Below are 18,698 nucleotides of genomic sequence, written 5' to 3'. Positions count from 1 at the left end.
TAACATTTGCCAACATCTCCTGGATGGGCAATTTGACCCATTAAACAAGGCATAGATCACCCATGAACCACATGTGATTTCTGAATTGCTTATTTCCTATCTCATTTGCTTTCTCAAATCCCATTCTGACAACACAAATGAACACCGACAGTATAGTTTGCCATCATTTTTACAAGGGAAATCAAAACTCTTAGGTCTTGAACCTGGGCTGCCGGCTTTCCGGCCAACATGCCCGGTATCTTAACCACTGAGCCACCATGACACCCTGCATGAGTAAAAGGGATGCAAATTTTATTTCAGAAAGAGGAAAGCTAATGTTCACATCTGCTTCCTTCTACATTGGAAACTTAAAAAAACAAGCTCTTCCATTCCACTTTTTCTCCATACTAGTAATACAGGTCAGAAAGCATAACTGGAATAGCGTTTCACAATCTTCATCTTTCTATGACTGCTATCAAAAGTAATTAATAAGAGATTACCTAGTACAAGGAGACTAAAGAATATAGTCATGCCACTCGACTGTTCTTCCTGTTGTGCCTGGACGCCAGTTTGCACTGGAAGGATTGGTTTGGCAGGCGTAGGAAGCACTAGTTTTGTGGTGAGGGCCAGGGTGGTATGAAGGGTGAAATTGAATACATCATGGGTCACATTTGGGAAACTGTAAGAGAATGCAAACACAAGTCAGACTGAGTAGAAACAGGACTAAAAATAAAAACAATGTCTTTAACACAGAAAACTTGGGGAAAGTATTATTTAAGAAAAAAATGCCTAACATTAAACCTGTCTGAAAAGAACTGTGCTTTATTATAGGTCCTGGATAATTTCAGTATAAACACTGTGACTCCAAAGCTTCTTGGGAAACTACAGCAGTGAAATGATTAAAATAAATGTATGAAGAGTACAGTACAGTACCTGAAGAAACATTTGTTGCTTCCTTAAGAGTAAAAGCATCAAAGCAAAATAGAAATAGAAATAAAGATAAGACACCTACAAGTACATAACCTAGAAGAAACAAAGAGTACCTAGGAGACTGATTTTCTTCAGGAGGACTGGATAGTGCATATTATATTAGCATTCTAAATTATCAGTGACAGCTATGGAATAGTTATTATAGCTATGCACACTTCAGAACTGTTTTGGAAGAAATAATACTGGACACAAGCACATACTATCTCTCTGTTATTTGTTAAAACAGCCCCATTATATTAACTCTAATAAATTGACTTCTTAAATCAGGGCCTCTTTTTTCAACTCACTTAGAAGCCTGTATGGCAGAGGAAAAAAAAACTTAACTTAAATACAAGGTACTACAAGATGCACAAGAAAGAGGAGGATTGGGACTACCAGTTTGGAAATTATACTTTGCTGCCTGCTGTTTAGCCTGGATGAAATAATGGATGTTACTATGAAACAGAAGGCTATTAGATTTAGAAGGACATGATCTAAGATTTGGGTGGCACACATAACTATAATATGACAAAGCTAAGGTCAATATAGATTTCAAAAAGCATTATATCAAGCAGGCCAATCTCAGAATATGAAATGAATAAAAAGTCTAATTTGTGCCCCAAAACATCTTTGTAGTTCTCACCACAAAAAGCATTTTATAGCTGAGAAATGATAGAAAAAATATACATGGCTAACTTATTGTGATGCACTAGAATTTTCTCAAGGGGATTGTAAAATAAAACCAAATTTTGATAAAGAACGAATACTTGTCAATGGTTTTCTTAGGTACAATTATCAGAAAAGTTTAAAATGAACAAAAGATTTTGCCTCAGATTTCTTAGAGAATTATTGATTTCTTTTACATTAGAGATCTTGTGTAACATCTAAAGCAGCTAGGCCTTAAATGAAGGAATGTGTGGTCTACTCTATTGCAGGCTTGGTGAATGTGTAATAGTGTTTGATTTCAATTCCCATCAGCTCTGGCCACTTTGGTAATTTTTGGGACATAGCAGCAATGTAGTTCAGCAATATCTGATAAACAGTACAAACAAGAAACAAGAATCATGGCACATTTTATTGCTGGAAGATCATATGAAAATATTTTTAATTGTTTTCTATGACATACAGTAGGGATGGAAATAGATGACTTTGCCACATCAGTAAAAGAATGGGTAATAAATATAAATATTTGGTGGTATTACTATTCATACACCATGATGCAACTATTCATTAAAAAGATAACAGGAAACAGTCAAAGCAGAGATATTTGAAATATTGAAATTTTACTTCTTCATACACAACAAAAATAAAAATGCATGAAGACCCAAAACAGTGAAGTTCGAGAGCAAAGGGCTTTCACAATGTATTACATTAAGAGTAAAGATGAAAATATTTGTGATCAATTATTCCAAAGGGAGGAGAAAGACTCTAACTGTATATGTTAATCTGCATCCTCCTCTGAACATAGAGAATTATTTATTCTTTTTTATTTCATATCCTTTTCTAACCCAGAGAATAGTATTGTGTTTAGTGTTAGCACTGAAATAAATAGAAGACTGGCATATTCTTGAACCTCTCCTTAAAGATTTATCTGCATTGAAACTGCTTCTTTTATCATGGCTTGAATAAAAAGCAATTGGCAACACGTGGAGCCACTTACAAGTAAAACCCATTTCTGATACAGTACAGTACATGAGGCCAAATAGGGACAATCCATGAATGAACATAGTGTTGATTTGGGCTCAAGGCACTAAGGTCAAAATTATCTTCTCTTATTCAGGATAATTAATGTATGAATGAACTATTTTGCTTTATTCATTCAATGCTGAGAACAGTTTGTGGAAGGATAGATAATCTAGCATCCTCTAGATATTTTGGAGAAAAACTCCCCAAATCAAAGCAAATATTTTTTTCAACCAAAAGATATAGAGGACTCCAGATTACCTACCCGTATTTTACTGATCTCTGTTTTGAGTCTTCAACTCATCCTTGACTCCTGGCAGTTGCCTGGACAAGTCCTTGTAGTTTTCTTGGCAATATTTTGCATTGTAGTTTGCCAGTGCCTTTTTAAGGCTAAGAAACAGTATCTGGCCCAATGTCACCCAGATAGCTTTGTGCCTAATGCATAAGCAGAATTCACAATCTTCCAATTTCTAGCTTGGTGTCTTAACCATTACGCCAAACTAATTTTCTGTTTAGGTCCACAGACTAATAAATATATTATTCTCTGTGCAAAAAGCTGGTAATTATATTTACATGTAAACTCATATTTGGCAAATTTCAATTCTATAATACCTTTGATATCCCAAACATGGATACATTTGCTATAAAAATAGCAAGTTTTTTAAACAATAAAAATGGATGTAAAAATATCATATAAGACCAGTTGTGTTTGTTTATGTTTTAGCTCTAATGCAGTTTGAAATAATGCTATAATTCTTGCACTGATATCCAATAAGCAAAGGATGCTATTCTTTTAATTATCATCACAATCTGTAATTATCATTGCAACTTTCTTTTCATGACCTGGCAATACATCTTTCCTCTTCCACTTAGGATGCTCTGCTTACAAATTACTGTGGTCAATTTTTATCTATTTGTATCCTGCCTTTATTATTCTTTTTACCAAGTGGCAAACATATCCAACACACCTTCTTCCTCCTAATTTCCCCACAATAACCCAGTCAGGTGGGTTGAGTTGAAAGAGAATGACTGGCCAAAAGTCACCCATCTGGCTTTCATCACTAAGGCAGGAGTTGAAGTCCTGCTTTTTAGCCTGTTGCCATAACCACTAGTCCAAACTGGCTCTCGTGTACGTGTTTAAACAATATCAATAGCTTAACTTATACATTTCCTGGAACTTGTCTGAGAAATGACTCAGCCTCCCACATCCAAGACTGAAGACACGTTTCAACTCCTTGTTTACATCTGCAGGGGATGGGATGGTATCATCCCGCCCAGCCTTCCCCAATCAGGGGTCTTTCGGATGTGCTCGACTCCAGCCCAACAATGACAGCTGAGGTGTCAGGAATCGTATTTCAACAGACCTGACTGGAAAGGCCAGGATGGCGGGTGGAATCGTAACCTCCCATAATCTGGAAAGCTCCAGGTTACAATGATATGATACTAAATGACTGTTCTATGGGGAGCTGGAGTTCAAGTAAGGGTCCGACATAGGCTTCTCTCACGCTCTCCGGGACTACAGATGAGGTGAAAGTCTCGCATTTTTTTTCTCCGCGGCCTTTCACCTACCGCAAATCTGGCAACGCTGAAGCCCCTCAGTCCCGACAGGTATTCCCACCTCCTCACCTCGTCCCCCCACGCCCAGAGCCCTTAAAGAGAAACCACTCACTCCGTTTGCGCCATTTGCTCGCTTCTTCAAATCTTAATGGGGCAAGAATATGTTATTTCTTTCCTCTTTCACCCTCCCAGCCCCCCGCACCATGGAGTGTTAGAACTACACTGTCCGAGACCGACTTCCGGGTTCTTGTTTGCGACGCTCTGGAACCGTATGACGCATCTCTATGGCAAGCAACATTCAAAGAAGGACCGCAGGGGGAATTGAGGTTTAGCGCCGGGTCTTTCTCAGTAATTACGACATCGCCGCGTGAGTGGCAGGTTACGTCATGACCGAGATTTGCATATTGTAGGGTGGCGCTTCCGAGCAGTGGCACCCACCTGCTGCTCAGGTGTGGCTGTTATGTGGGAATGAATTACTGTTGGTGTGGAAAGAGCGAAACTTTGAAGAATCAATCAAACATGATTACTTAGGAGTAACATAACTATGGTGTAGTCAATCCAATTTTCAGAATTAATCTGGCACGCCAAACCATACTATGTTGGAATTACTATTCATGTTGGATGAATCCAACCACTGGCTGCGTTCTCACAACCCATAAATTATGATTGTTTAAATAGTGCTCTGTAGAATTCTGACTTTTTTGTGTGTGCCTTTTAGTCAGTTTTGGATTCCTGGGGACTAGACAAAAAAGTCACTGGGGTTTTCTCAGCAAGTTTTTTCAAAGTGGTTTGCCATTAGTTTGCCATTACAGGATAGTATTTTAAAACCAGGTACTATACTTAAGTACTATGTGGCAATTTACATCATTGTGTTTTCCAATGGAATAGTAAATTAAGCTATGTTTGCACATGTTCACACAACATGCAAGTCATAAATGGACAAATCACAGTATGGGTTAATATGTGTGAACTGTTTAATTATTTTTAATTTGAATTATAACAAATTATAACCCTGAAGATTATCCTCCACCACTACTCCATCCAAATACATTGTTTCTTAGAAATCTTTCACTCTGAGAAAGTTAAATTAACACATTATTAGCTCACTTTAACTTGAATGGAAAACAAACTAAGATTGAAAATGATGAATAGGAAATTTAGAGCAGTCAAAGATAGTTTCTTTTCATAGGTAATTACTGAAAGATTTGATACCTATGTATAAGTTTTTAAAAGATTATTTTAAGCAAACTGATAAGTGAGCAACAGAATGGAAGTGTTTTTCTTCATCCATCACCTGAACTGGGTGGTAGACGTGTAGGCAAGAGACTTAAATAAGGGGAGGCTGCAATTTATTTATTCAATTTTTATCTCTCCTTTATTACTTTATAAGTAACTTGAAGCGGTGAACATACCAAATTACTCCCTTTTCCTGTTTTCCCCACAACAATAACCATCTTTCTCTTTCCTTTAAAGTGAAGAAGTTCTATATTATAAATTCTACTTCACAGTCTCGGTATATCGAGCAATTCTTTCTGCTTTCACTCATTTCTTCTTTGGCAAAGCTTTTGAAGGTAAAAGGAAGCACAAACTATTTGAAAGTCACACAGTTACAAAATTAAAACAAAAACCTATAATATAATAAAAAGTTGGAATAAATTGAGAAGATATTATAGGCAAACTTGATGTTTCTGATTCACCAATATTGTATGCATTGGTCTTAATTGGTCCAGTAACTTAGCAGCAACAGGAGGAATATGCAAAAGTACTGAACTTTTCAAAGAGACTGGATTCATGCATAGTGTTAAAACAACCCTATTAATTAACTATAAATTAATTTATTAATTCGCAATTGGCTAAATCTGCACAGTATACTAAACTATAAACCATGGTTTAAAACCATGATAGGATACACATAATTTGTCAAGTCAAAATCAATCAAATCACATTATGACTTAGCACAATATTTGAATTCTGTTGTTTTAATTCTTCTTTGTACCTCATGCCACATAAATGAAGGAGAAATGCATTTTTTGCTTACCTAAGAATAGAAAATGAATAAAACCGCAGACAGACAAGTTTATCCCAGCTCTGGGATTTTCTCCAAATTCATCACAGCAATGCATAAATGTAATCATTTTTACAGAAGAGTTTCTATATAGAGCTTTCATTTGTGGTTGTCAGCTATGCAGTTAATAAGCATTTATTAAACATGCTAGCTGAATTCTTTTAAATACAGTCAAGAATTTATATGATTGCATAAGTCTTAAGACATTTCCTCCTCCAGTGCTAAGATGTAGTAGTAAATTAGTTGTCTTTAATCTTCTATCTAGATCAAGGGTCCCCAACCTCCAGTACATGGACCAGTACTGGGCCATGGCATGCCAGCAACCAGTCCGCACAAACAAGCAAAGCCCCATTTGCAGGATGCAGGCAGCATACAAAACCACACACTCTCCAGTCCGTGGAAAAACCTTTCTCCATGGAACCAGTCCCTGGTGCCCAAAAGGTTGGGGACCTCTGTTCTAAGTAGTCTAAACAGATTCCCCTGATAAAATATACGGCATTCTGAGTAAATAACTTGATGTTGATAGTCAAACACTAAAAAATTTAATCTGCATTGATATTTTTAATCTTGCAGGAAAATGCTAGGAATAAGAAAACTCAGACATATAATATAGAAAATGAATAATCCTTCTTTAATACACATTGCAGAATATTTGGTACTGTTGGCTATTTAAATGAAGTTATTTTTCAGTCCCTTTCCTCATATATTTTATCTAAAATTTGGGAGACAGGAAGCGTTCTGATTTTCTGGTCTTTCTGATAGTTCTGATCTTTCAAAAATGTAAAGTACCCAAACCTTAGACTTCATTTGGTTTCCAAAATGATTGGGCTTGCAAAGCAAATGGAAGACTGATTCATTTAATGTTAAACTGTGCCTGGAAGAAGGGAAATGAAACCGAGATTCACATTTAAATCAATTGCCTTTGTATCAGTCATTTCGCAACAACCTTCAGGCTATCCACAGAGAATAAATAAACAGGAAAATCATACTGAACAATGCAGGAAGTGCCCTACTTGAATTTAAAATAAGAAAATATCCAAACACTTTATTAAAAAGTAAGCATTTACTGGGAATTCAGAAATCCATTCCCTGACCATTTGTTTTTCTTCATATAAGTCATGGTAATGTGGCTTATTAATGAGAGGACATTGTTTTACTTGTGCATTTTTTAAAACAATGTTTTGTGTTATCACCAGTGTATAAAGGTAGTCCTTGATTTACAACCACGATTGGGCTGGGATCTTCTGTTGCTAAATGAGGTGGTTGTTAAGTAAGTTGCATCCAATTTTACAATGTTTTTTTTAACCACATACGTTCAGTTAATTACATGGTAATTAAGTGAATCCAGCTCCTCCCATTTGCTTTTTGGAAGCCTGCTGGGTAATGACATGACCCCAGGATGCTGCAACCATCATAAATACATGCTGGTTGCAGAGTGTGCAAATTTTGATTACGTAATCATGGAGACACTACCATAGTTGTGAGTGTAAGAACCAATTGCAAGTCACTTTTTCTCACTGCTATTGAATATTGAATAGCAATAGTACTTAGTACTTATATACAGCCCCATAGTAATTTACAGCACTCTCTGGGTGGTTTACAGATCAGCATATTGCCACCAACAATCTGGATCCTTGTTTTACTAACTTTGGAAGGATGCAAGGTTGAGTTATCCTTAAGCCTCTTCAAGATCAAACTCTAGACTGCAAGCAGAATTTGCCTGCAATGCTGCAGTCTAACCACTGCGCATGAAGATTTCTTGAAACTTTGAGTGGTCACTAAATGGTTGTAAATAAAGGACTACCTATGTTTACTATACTGTAATAGACTATGATATACTGTATAAAATAATATAAACAAAAACAGATCTACTTGTATAATTCCCATCCCTTCAGGTGAATGTATCTAATAATATTAGTAGAAGAAACTGATACAAAAGGCAGAACTGCATTCCTCACAAATTTTGAGGTGAGAAAAATCATTGGTTGCCTACTTTGTCTCTATTAAGAACCCATAACAGCTCGACTTTTCCAGTGGTGGCAGATGGGGATATATATTGATGGCAGACTACGGAAGTTGGTTTTGGAAGCAGGTTGCAAGGACTATGCAGATACCATTGAAAGGCCGAAGAAAGTACAGAGGTCTCTGGATGTGATCCTATAGCTGGGGTAGAGGGTGTTTGCTGCAGCTGTCAGAATCACCTAGTGCAGGGGTAGGCAACCTTGGCTCTTTTATGACTTGTGGACTCAGCTATGCTGACTCAGGAATTCTGGGAGTTGAAGTCCACAAGTCATAAAAGAGGTTGCCTATTCCTGACCTAGTGGGAAGTGGTTCCAGCTCAATTAGTAAACAAGGAGGAACCAGGCAAGAAACTAGGTTGGGCAAAGAGGCAACAGTAGAGTAGCAGCAATGTCAAAATCATCTAATTTGATTCTGATTCTATTTGCATTTTCTTCATCAAATCATCTCTTTGAAGCAAATACCAGATACTGGTTATTTAGTGACCAGCTGAAGTAAGAATGGACCTCCCTAGAGTTACTTACAATCTGTTTTTAAAGTTACAACAGCTGCAAATTCCCCCCCCCCATGTGATTACATTTTGGGCACTTGGTTACCAACTTGAATTTGATCATGATTTTCAGTATTTTGGGGCTGTTTTCAGTGTTTACTTCTGGTTTCTGGCAAAAAAAACAGCACTCGTTAGGGAAAATGGATTCACTTAATGGCTACTGCAAAAATAGTCATAAAATTGGGCATGGTCAGATGGTGACCTGCTTAACAGCCACCTTGACTTATGACCATAATTCCAGATTCAGTTGTGTTTGTAAGTCAAGGACTCTATAGTGACCCACTAAAAGAATTTAAGAATATTCTTACATTAGATGTACAGGTAGTCCTCAACTTATAATAGTGACCGTTAGAAGTTACGACAGCACTGAAAATGACTTATGACTTATGACCATTTTTCACATGACCATTGCAGCATCCCCATCATCATGTGATTTACATTTGGATGGTTAATAACTGACTCACATTTATGACAGTTGCAGTGTCCCGGGGTCATGGGATCACCTTTTGCAACCTTCTGATAAGCAAAGTCAATGGGGAAGCCAGATTCACTTAACAACTGTGTTACTAATTTAACAACTGCAGTGATTCACTTAACGAATGTGGCAAGAAAAATTGTAAAATGAGGCAAAATTCACTGAACAAATTTCTCACTTAGCAATATAAATTTTGGGCTCAATTGTGGTCATAAGCTGAGGACTACCTGTATTGTTATGGTTAGTAAAAAGTACAGCTTTTTGTATTAGGGGAGTGCAATACTTCAGATTCAAAGGCAAAAAAAAATCAAGGGGGGGGGATGTTAGTGGCATGGATGTAAACCTAATCTGCAGATCCTTAAAGCATAGTATCTTTATTTTTTTCTTGGAATTTACACCTGCTCCACAAAGCTGCAAGACAATTTCAGGAAAATATGTCTGCTGTAAGACTTGCCAAGAGGTGCTGCATATATGCTGATGCACGTGATCTGAAACACATTTTCTCTTCAGATCCAGAGAACATCACATCCTTACTTTAATTGGGACAAAGAGAGGATATACATGAAGCGGAAGACACATGCAGGTATTTTGTACTCTCTGCTTATGCCCTTACAAACAAGAGTCTGGAGCAATTCCAGGCATGTGATTAAAAGTTTAATCTATATAGATCAAATTGTGAGGGTGGAGAAAAGATAGCACAGCTTTGCTGTTAGGGAAAAAAAAATCCCTACTTTGCGGAATGGTAGTTGAATAAACATTTAGAAGGGTGATAAAACCATACTAAAAGATTCTGTCTTGATAACATAAAGATGGGTAAATAGCATTTTGTTTCAGCAAGAGCTGGTTCTGAAGAACTTGGATTGTCTTTTTATTTCTTTAGTGCTTATAAAATAATGCATATTTGTAAATGCAAATGGAGAAGTGTGTGGGAAAGAACAAGTCTATTTCACCATAGTAATTCAGCCCTTGTATGTTGATTTTTGTATCATCAAAGGCCCTGTCATTGTTCTCTGCGTGTAGTGTTTCCCACAACAACTTGGTTTTTTTGAAGTTCTGCTTCCTCAGTTTACTCTTCAGTCTACTCTACATCAATGATTTTGCTGATAGAAGTAGCATTCATTCAATGCACATGTAATGGAATTGGGATGAGAATGGGGCCAGCTGAACGGCTTTGTAGGAGCCCCCTATTAGGCAGGAAGATGAGGAGCTCTAGAAGCTGCCATGGATTTGGCAGTGAGGCGTGGCTCGGAGGAGGGAAGAAAAATGAGGAGGAAGCCGATAGAAGGGATGAAGAGAGAAGGCTTAGTGAAACTAAGTGAGTCAGCTGATCAAAGAGAGAATAAGAAGCTGGGGTTTTTGCTTTTGCTTTTTTTGCTTCATTACAGGCAAGCCGGACAAAGGAGGAGGGATAGAGAGAGTGAGAGTAGTTGCTGGAGCTGTTTGCTGGAAGCAGGCCAGGCAGAGAGAGAGAGAGGTGGTAGTGGCTGGTTGGAGCTGTTTGCTTGAAGCAGGTCAGGGAGAGAGGGGGGGAAGGTGAAGTTTTATTGTTTCTGTCTCTTTCATTGTGGGCAGGCCAGATGAAGAGAGGGGAGAGGGAGAGAGGGTAGTTTGGGAAGTTTTAATTCCTTTCCCTCATTGGAGTAAGTTAGGCAGAGGAAGAGTTAGAGAAGAGTTTGACATAACGTCTTTTAGTGGGAGGTAAGGGGTTTTTTCCTTTATAGGATCAGCTGGGGGAGATAAAAAGGGATTACATGGAATGAGATCAGAGAAGGGCAAGGAGAACAGACATGGGAGGCCTCTACTAGCTCCAGAGATTGGTTGCCATCGTTCTAGGCAAGTTGTTGTCATTAAAGATGGATTAACATCATCCTGAGCAAGTTGTTGCCACGAGAGACTGGCTACCATTGTTTTAGGCAAGTTGCTATCACCAGAGACTGACCTCAATCATTCTAGGCAAGTTGCCATCATCAGAGGCTGATTAACATCATTCTGGGCAAGTTGTTGTCATTAGAGACTGACCACCATCTTCCCTGTAAGTTCTTATTGCCTGAGATCAACCACCATCATCCCAAGTGAGTCACCGTCGAGAGAGAGCAACCACCACTGCCGATCATGACTGAATATACCACCATGTTACATGCCCTGTTAGGCAGAGGCACCAATGTCAGAGACCTCTTTGGGCTGGTGGCCAGTTGGAGGAGGGGAGATTGGGAGGGTCCAGGTTTAAGCGGTCCCTATGGGAGTGGTGCTACACACAGAACACACATCACAGCCATGTACTTCACCTGAGGCCAATTCCTTAAACTTCTTTCTCAAATGTTTTGGTTTTTCTCCTCCTACAAGAAAAAAAGAGTGAAATGTAACCTTGACTCTCTTTAGAGTCAAGAGTCAAGAGAGAAAGGAAAAATACTAGATTGTTCAGAGAAATCCTATATCAGTAGAGCTGCCTTTCTATGAGTGAGAGTCATTTCAGGAAATAAATAATGACTACCGTACCATAAGCTGTATGGAATTCCACTTTCAGTTAAGAGTGTTGCATAACTTCAACAGGCAGGTGTGGTTAGCAATTGTGAACCGTGCTTCTGGTTCTCTTCTAACTTGCTTGAATAGCTCTGTATCCTCCATATACAAGGACTCCCAGGATATCTGGCTAGCATGCCAAAGTTTCCAGAGTAGGAATTCTTGAAATGGTCATCTCAACACATCTAGACAGTACAAACCTAAAAAGATTAATCCAAGTATAGCTCAAGACAGTCTTGACTCAATCTTAGTAAAAATCTGGATTTTTTACACTTATTTTGAGAATTGCAATAGAGTACCCATCTAACCCTCTCCTGGTAAGTCTCCAAACTCCTGTGAACACCATCATCATCATCATCATCAAAAAGTTGGAAGGGACCTTGGAGGTCGTCTAGTCCAACCCCCTGCTCAGGCAGGAAACCCTACACCATTTCGGACAAATGGCTGTCTAGTCTCTTCTTAAAAACTTTCAGTGTTGGAGCATTCACCGCTTCTGGAGGCAGGTTGTTCCACTGGTTAATTGTTCTCACTGTCAGGAAGTTTCTCCTTAGTTCTAGGTTGCTTCTCTCCTTGATTAGTTTCCATCCATTGCTTCTTGTCCTGCCTTCAGGCGCTTTGGAGAATAGTTTGACTCCTTCTTCTTTGTGGCAGCCCCTGAGATATTGGAACACTGCTATCATGTCCCCCCTCGTCCTTCTCTTCATTAAACTAGACATACCCAATTCCAGCAACCGTTCCTTATATGTTTTACCCTCCAGTCTCCTAAACATCTTTGTTGCTTTTCTCTGCACTCTTTCTAGAGTCTCAACATCTTTTTTACATCGTGGTGACCAAAACTGGATGCAGTATTCCAAGTGTGGTCTTACCAAGGCATTGTAAAGTAGTATTAATACTTCATGTGATCTTGATTCTCTCCCTCTGATAATGCCACTGTGTTGGCTTTTTTGGCAGCTGCAGCACACTGCTGGCTCATATTTAAGTGATTGTCCACTAGGACTTCGAGATCCCTCTCACAGTTACTACTATTGAGCAAGGTACCCCCTATACTATACATGTACATTTGGTTTTTCTTGCCTAAATGTAGAACCTTACATTTTTCACCATTGAATTTCATTTTATTAGATAGCACCCAGTGTTCAAGTCTGTCCAGATCCTCCTGTATCTTAAGTCTGTCTTCTGGAGTGTTGGCTATTCCTGCCAACTTGGTGTCATCTGCAAATTTGATGAGTTCCCCATCTATCCCCTCGTCCAAATTGTTGATGATGATGTTGAAGAGCACTGGGCCCAGAACAGAGCCCTGGGGCACCCCATTATACGCTTCCCTCCATGTAGATGCGGTTACATTACATTAAGGACCACATGCTGAGTATGGCCTGTCAACCAGCTACGAATCCATCTAGTGGTGATGCTGTCTAACCCACATTTTTCTATCTTATCAAGTAGTAGGTTGTGATCTACTTTATCAAATGCCTTACTGAAGTCCAAGTAAATTATATCCACAGCATTCCTCTGATCTACTAATTTTGTCACTTGGTCAGAAAATGCAATAAAATTTCTCTGGCATGATCTTTTTTTGACAAACCCATGTTGACTTTTAGTAATGACTTTGTTTGCCTCTAGGTGTTCACTGATTCGTTGTTTATCTTTTCCAGAATCTTCCCAGGTATTGAGGTCAGGCTGATAGGTCTGTAATTTCCTGGATCCATTTTTTCCCTTTTTTGTAGATGGGAACTACATCAGCTCTTTTCCAGTCCTCTGGTAGTTCCCCAGTGCTCCAGGATCTTTGAAAAATATAGTTCAGTGGTTCTGAGATCACATCTGCCAGTTCCTTGAGAACCTTGGGGTGTAATCCATCTGGTCCTGGCAATTTGAACTTGTCTAGGCTAGACAGGTGCTCACTTACTATTTTCTTGCCTATCTTAACTTGTGTTTCTATTCTGGTTTTTATGGCACTATTTTTGATAGATTGGTCTGTTTTTTCCCTTTGTGTAAAAACAGATGCAAAAAACAAGTTAAATAGTTTTGCTTTCTCTCTGTTGCTTGTCACCTTCTTGCCACTTTCCCCCACTAATGGATCAATTGTTTCCTTCACTTTTTTCTTGTTTTTTACATGTTGAAAGAAGCTTTTTGTGTTATTTTTGACTTTGGTCGCAAGCCTTAGTTCATTTTGAGCCTTAGCTTTCCTAACTTCATCTTTGCAGACTCGTACTATTTGCTGATATTCTGCCTTAGTTATGTGCCCCTCTTTCCGCTTTCTATACTTGTCCTTTTTATGTTTCAATTTATCAGAGAGTTTTTCATGCAGCTTTACTGGTTGCTTTTGAGAGCTGTTATTTTTCTTCTTCGTTGGTATTGTGCTAGACTGGGCTTTTATTATCTCACTTTTCAAAATTTCCCTAGCTTCTTGATTTTTTTCCCCTTGAGGATTCTCATCCATAGAATCCTTCCCAAGCCCTCTCTAAGTTTATTGAAATTAGCTCTCTTAAAGTCCAAGACTCTAGTTTGACTGCGTTCTATTGCTTGTGCTTCCATAATGTTAAATTCCAATATTGTATGATCACTTCCTCCCAAGGTTCCTGTGGCTTCAACACCTTCTATCATTTCAACTTGTCCATCACTATTCTCCTTGACTTTCTTCCTTTCCACCTAACACTGTAGTAGAGCTGCTACTTGGATGAAAAGAAGGCTTGATGATATTTCTCCTCTCCAATATCTATAGGGGCTAAGTGTGCTAAAAGCTACCATATTTTTCCGTGTGTAAGACGCTATTTTTTCCTGCAAACACCCTGTTCAAAAATCAGGTGTGTCTTATACAAATGCAACGTCTTATACACAGAAAAATAATGGTAACCTCCACAGCCCAGAGCATGCCTGTGTGGGTTGCCATGCCCACCTGGTGCAGGTGTCAAGCCCCTGTGGGCTTGCCACTAATGGGAGGTGGGAGGGGGCAAGATTGTCAGCTGGCTGAACCTCCGGATTTGCCGGCTCAGCTGTTCGGCGCAGAGAAACTTGCATGCCAGAGCGTCTTATACAAGGATGCATCTTATAGACGGAAAAATACGTTAGTTTCCCTACAATCCTGACATAGCAAGTGTCAGAATCCAATTATATTTCATCTTTAATTATCAAACATAGAAACTCCCAATTCTGCCTTCTCTGGATTCTGCCATAAGAGGGAGAAAAGGGGGAGAGCAAAGGGGCTTTATGGCCCTCACTTCCTTCAGCACACTTCAAAGGACTGAATGTATGTTTATTGTGGCCTCTAAGCGTTAACATATCAAAGAAGAGTAATTGCCTTTCATGTAGTTATCTGAAGTCTCCATCCAGACGGAAGAAGAAAGGGGATGGAATTGTGATACTTGAAACTATCACTGGAAGGGGGGTTGATTGGGTGGGACTACTGGGGAACCCCTTAAAACCTTGAATGGGAGAGCTTGAACCCCAAGTCCTGTCTAGCATGCCTGCAACCATTTTCTCTTAATAAAGGATTCCTGTTGGAAGAATTATTCCAAGAGTTCTGTCTTCTTAAGATGCAAAGTGGGGTGGGTCCTTACATTAGACAGGACTTGCAAAATTAATCCACCTGGAAGGAAGACCCTTGCCGGGGGATTTTGCAAAAATTTACCATGTCAGACAATGGAGCAAGAGAGGGGGAAAACTCCCTGGAAAGAGAGCCGCTGACCCAGTTGGAACCTTGCCAGATGTTGGGATCCGAGAGGCCAGATTCCTCAGGAGAAGAAGTGGTGGAGACACGGGACCACAAGCCTCGCTGGTCGATGGGCGTTGGAAAGAAAAGTGAGTGGAGAAAGGAATCAAGAAAGGTGACCCTGAGACGGGGGACCAAGCAACCAGAATGGAAACAGGAGATGGAGAAATCCCTGCACGCAAGTGAAGAGGGAGGAAACTGGGCACCGTACTCAGACTGGATCCTAGAGAAAGCTATTGACCTGATGAAGAGAACTCTCAGCTCCCTAGGAGAGGAGAATACTGAACCCTACGGCCGCCCCAGTTCCTGGAGCCGCAAAGGGAGAGACACCGAGGGGGACATGGAACCGGCAACCCCAGGGACATCTACTGATCCAGGAGCTCCCACCCCCTACCGGACCACAGATGGCAATCTGGACGGAAGGCACTACCACCCACAACAGAGGCACCAATCCATTCCAAGACGTCCACCGTTGGAAGTGAAATTCAAAGGGGAGCCAACACGCTTGGGATTTTTCCTAACCCAAGTCCTCAGCTACATGGAGGAATATGGGCAGGATATTCCCAGCGACAAAGCCCACATCCGGATCGTGCAATCTTCCCTGGATGGACCAGCTGCGGAGTGGGTAGTGAACTTGCATGACTCCAATGCCCCAGAACTCAGTAACTTCAACCGTTTCATGTCCTCTTTGAGAAGACGATGTGAAATGACACCCTGGCTGATGCAAAAGCCCGTGAAAGAATAACAACGATGAGGCAGGGCAAAAGCCCAGGTGGCTGAGTTATACACAAGAATTCCGGGGCATGGCCAGGCAAACTGAATTGGCCAGAAGACATCCTCCTTTGGCCGTTTCAAAGACGGACTAAACTATGATTATATGATGCTTGCCTGCCCGAGGGGAACCACAATCGACTTGAGGAATGGACGTTATTGGCAGCGGAAGCAGGAGATCGAACATTATTGAAGAGGCACCGCCGAGGAAAACAATGGAAAAGGCAGCCCACCGCCTGAGGTGACCACACCAAACCGGTGGAAATTCATCGGATACAGCCAACGAAGCAATATGAGATGTTTCAAGTGCGGAAGAGAAGGGCATCGAGCTGTAGAATGCCGATCAAAGGCCCCCCAGCACAACCCAGACAGATCCCCAATCAACAAATCCGGAAAGTCTTCAGCTAAGCCAAAAGAAACGGCCATGAGAATGATGGAAATTGCAGAACCCCCCACTTCTGCTCACCAAGGGGAAAGAACTCCAGCCTACACCACAGGGCGGTGGATGCGTCAGATGACAGCTCGGAGGGCAAAACCCTGGTAAGTGGATGCATCACACCCATCTTCAAAACAGTGACTATATTAATCCCCCCCATGCCCGAAGCTGTGAAGGTGAAAGCCTTAATAGACTCTGGCTGTACCCGCTGCCTCAGTAGCCCAACACTAGTGGGGAATCTGGGCATCCCATCCAGGAGACTGGAACAACCAATCTCATTTGGCCAGCTAGATGGATCCATAGCAGGGGGGGTGCCAGCTACCCTAGCCACTTTGCCAATACATCTCTCCCTGGGCAACCATGAAGAGGACTTAACGTTTGTGGTGACCCCAGGTATGGAATGCCCAATGATTCTAGGGATGGAATGGTTGAAAAAATGGAACCCCTGGGTAAATTGGAGGACGACAGAAATCAAATTCCCGAAGGGGGACCCTATGGACTTAAAACCCCAAGGGAGGCTACCAGAATCAAGAATAGAAAAAGCATCCATAGGAGAGGAAAAAAGATTAACAGAAATACCAGAGAATATAGGGACCTTGCTGAAGTCTTCAGTGAGGAGAGGGCGAATGAGCTTCCCCCCCCACCGACCCACAGACTGTACCATTGAATTCAAGCCTGGGGCAAAACTCCCGAAGCCCAGATTATACTCCATGAGCCCAAAGGAGAAGGAGGAAATGGAAAGATTTATAAAAAAAAACCTAGAGAGAGGTTTCATTGAGCCAGCCAAGCCTAAAGTGGCTGCCCCGGTCATTTTTAGAGAGAAGAAGGATGGCTCTTTACGTTTATGCGTGGATTATAGGGCCCTGAATACAATCAGTGAAAGCAACCTATACCCGCTGCCCCTCATGAAAGACATGCTGTCACACCTATCGACAGGGAAAATTTTTTCTAAACTAGACTTAAGGGAAGCTTACTATCGAGTAAGAATCAAGGAAGGGGACGAATGGAAGACTGCATTTAACTGCCCCATGGGGTGCTATCAATTCAAAGTCTTGCCATTTGGATTACAAGGGGGCCCTGCAGTCTTTATGCAATTAATCAATGACGTTCTACGGGAGCACCTGTTTAAGGGGGTCCTTGTTTACTTGGACGACATTCTTATCTTTACCGAAACAAAAGAAGAACACGTCAAACTTGTCAGAGCGGTTTTAAAGAAGCTGCGAGCCGCTCACCTATATGCCAAACTCTCAAAATGCGAATTACACCAGGAAAGGATAGACTACCTAGGCTATCGCATATCCCCACAGGGCATTGAAATGGACCCAGAGAAGGTCCGAGCAGTATTAGAATGGGCACCACCCCGCACAAGAAAGCAACTACAAAGTTTCCTGGGCTTTGCAAATTTTTACCGCCAATTCATCCCCTCATTTGCACAGATAGCCTTGCCCCTCACTAACTTCCTAAAAACGAAGGGAACATCCTCAGTAAAACCTAGCCAGCCACTAAAATGGACAATGGAGTGCCAAGCAGCGTTTGAGAGACTAAAGAGACTTTTTTCTGACGAACCAGTACTAAGGCACCCAGACATGGACAAACCCTTCATAATACAGGCAGATGCAAGTGATGTGGCAGTGGGGGCTGTGCTATTACAAGAAAATGATGATGCAGTATTGCAACCCTGTGCATATACATCTAAGAAACTCAAGGAAACAGAACAGCGCTGGCCCGTATGGGAGAAGGAGGCTTATGGGATACGTTGGGCATTACTCACGTGGCGACAGTTCCTGGAAGGCAACAAAATCCCCTTCCAGGTGTGGATGATCACAAAAATTTAGAAGCCCTGAAAACTTCCAGGAAATTCAATCCCAAACAAGCCCGCTGGTCCCAGCATTTTCACCCGTTCCAATTTAAGCTCAAACATTTACCAGGAAGAAAGAACTTCCTGGCAGATGCACTATCTCGCATGCC

The 18,698-nt window shown here is 40.7% G+C and overlaps 1 protein-coding gene across 1 annotated transcript in view; it reads right to left on the bottom strand.

Moving 5' to 3' along the window:
* The window catches only part of SLC9A8 (solute carrier family 9 member A8), a 69,681-nt gene extending 65,224 nt beyond the window's left edge, over window positions 1-4,457 (bottom strand). Inside the window, exons 1-2 of the mRNA XM_039345247.1 lie at window positions 4,301-4,457; window positions 480-658 (exon numbers count right to left, since the gene is read on the bottom strand). Of these exons, the coding sequence (XP_039201181.1) occupies window positions 480-658; window positions 4,301-4,314 (193 nt within the window). The 5' untranslated portion in view covers window positions 4,315-4,457. The remainder of the gene's footprint in view (window positions 1-479; window positions 659-4,300) is intronic.
* Window positions 4,458-18,698: the final 14,241 nt, after the last annotated feature.

Source organism: Crotalus tigris, unplaced genomic scaffold (genome assembly GCF_016545835.1).
Source record: "Crotalus tigris isolate CLP2741 ecotype Arizona unplaced genomic scaffold, ASM1654583v1 scf7180000017947.1575755, whole genome shotgun sequence".
Taxonomy (NCBI): Eukaryota; Metazoa; Chordata; class Lepidosauria; order Squamata; family Viperidae; genus Crotalus; species Crotalus tigris.
Note: the sequence above shows the minus strand (reverse complement) of the source record. Positions and strands in the feature narration are given on the sequence as shown.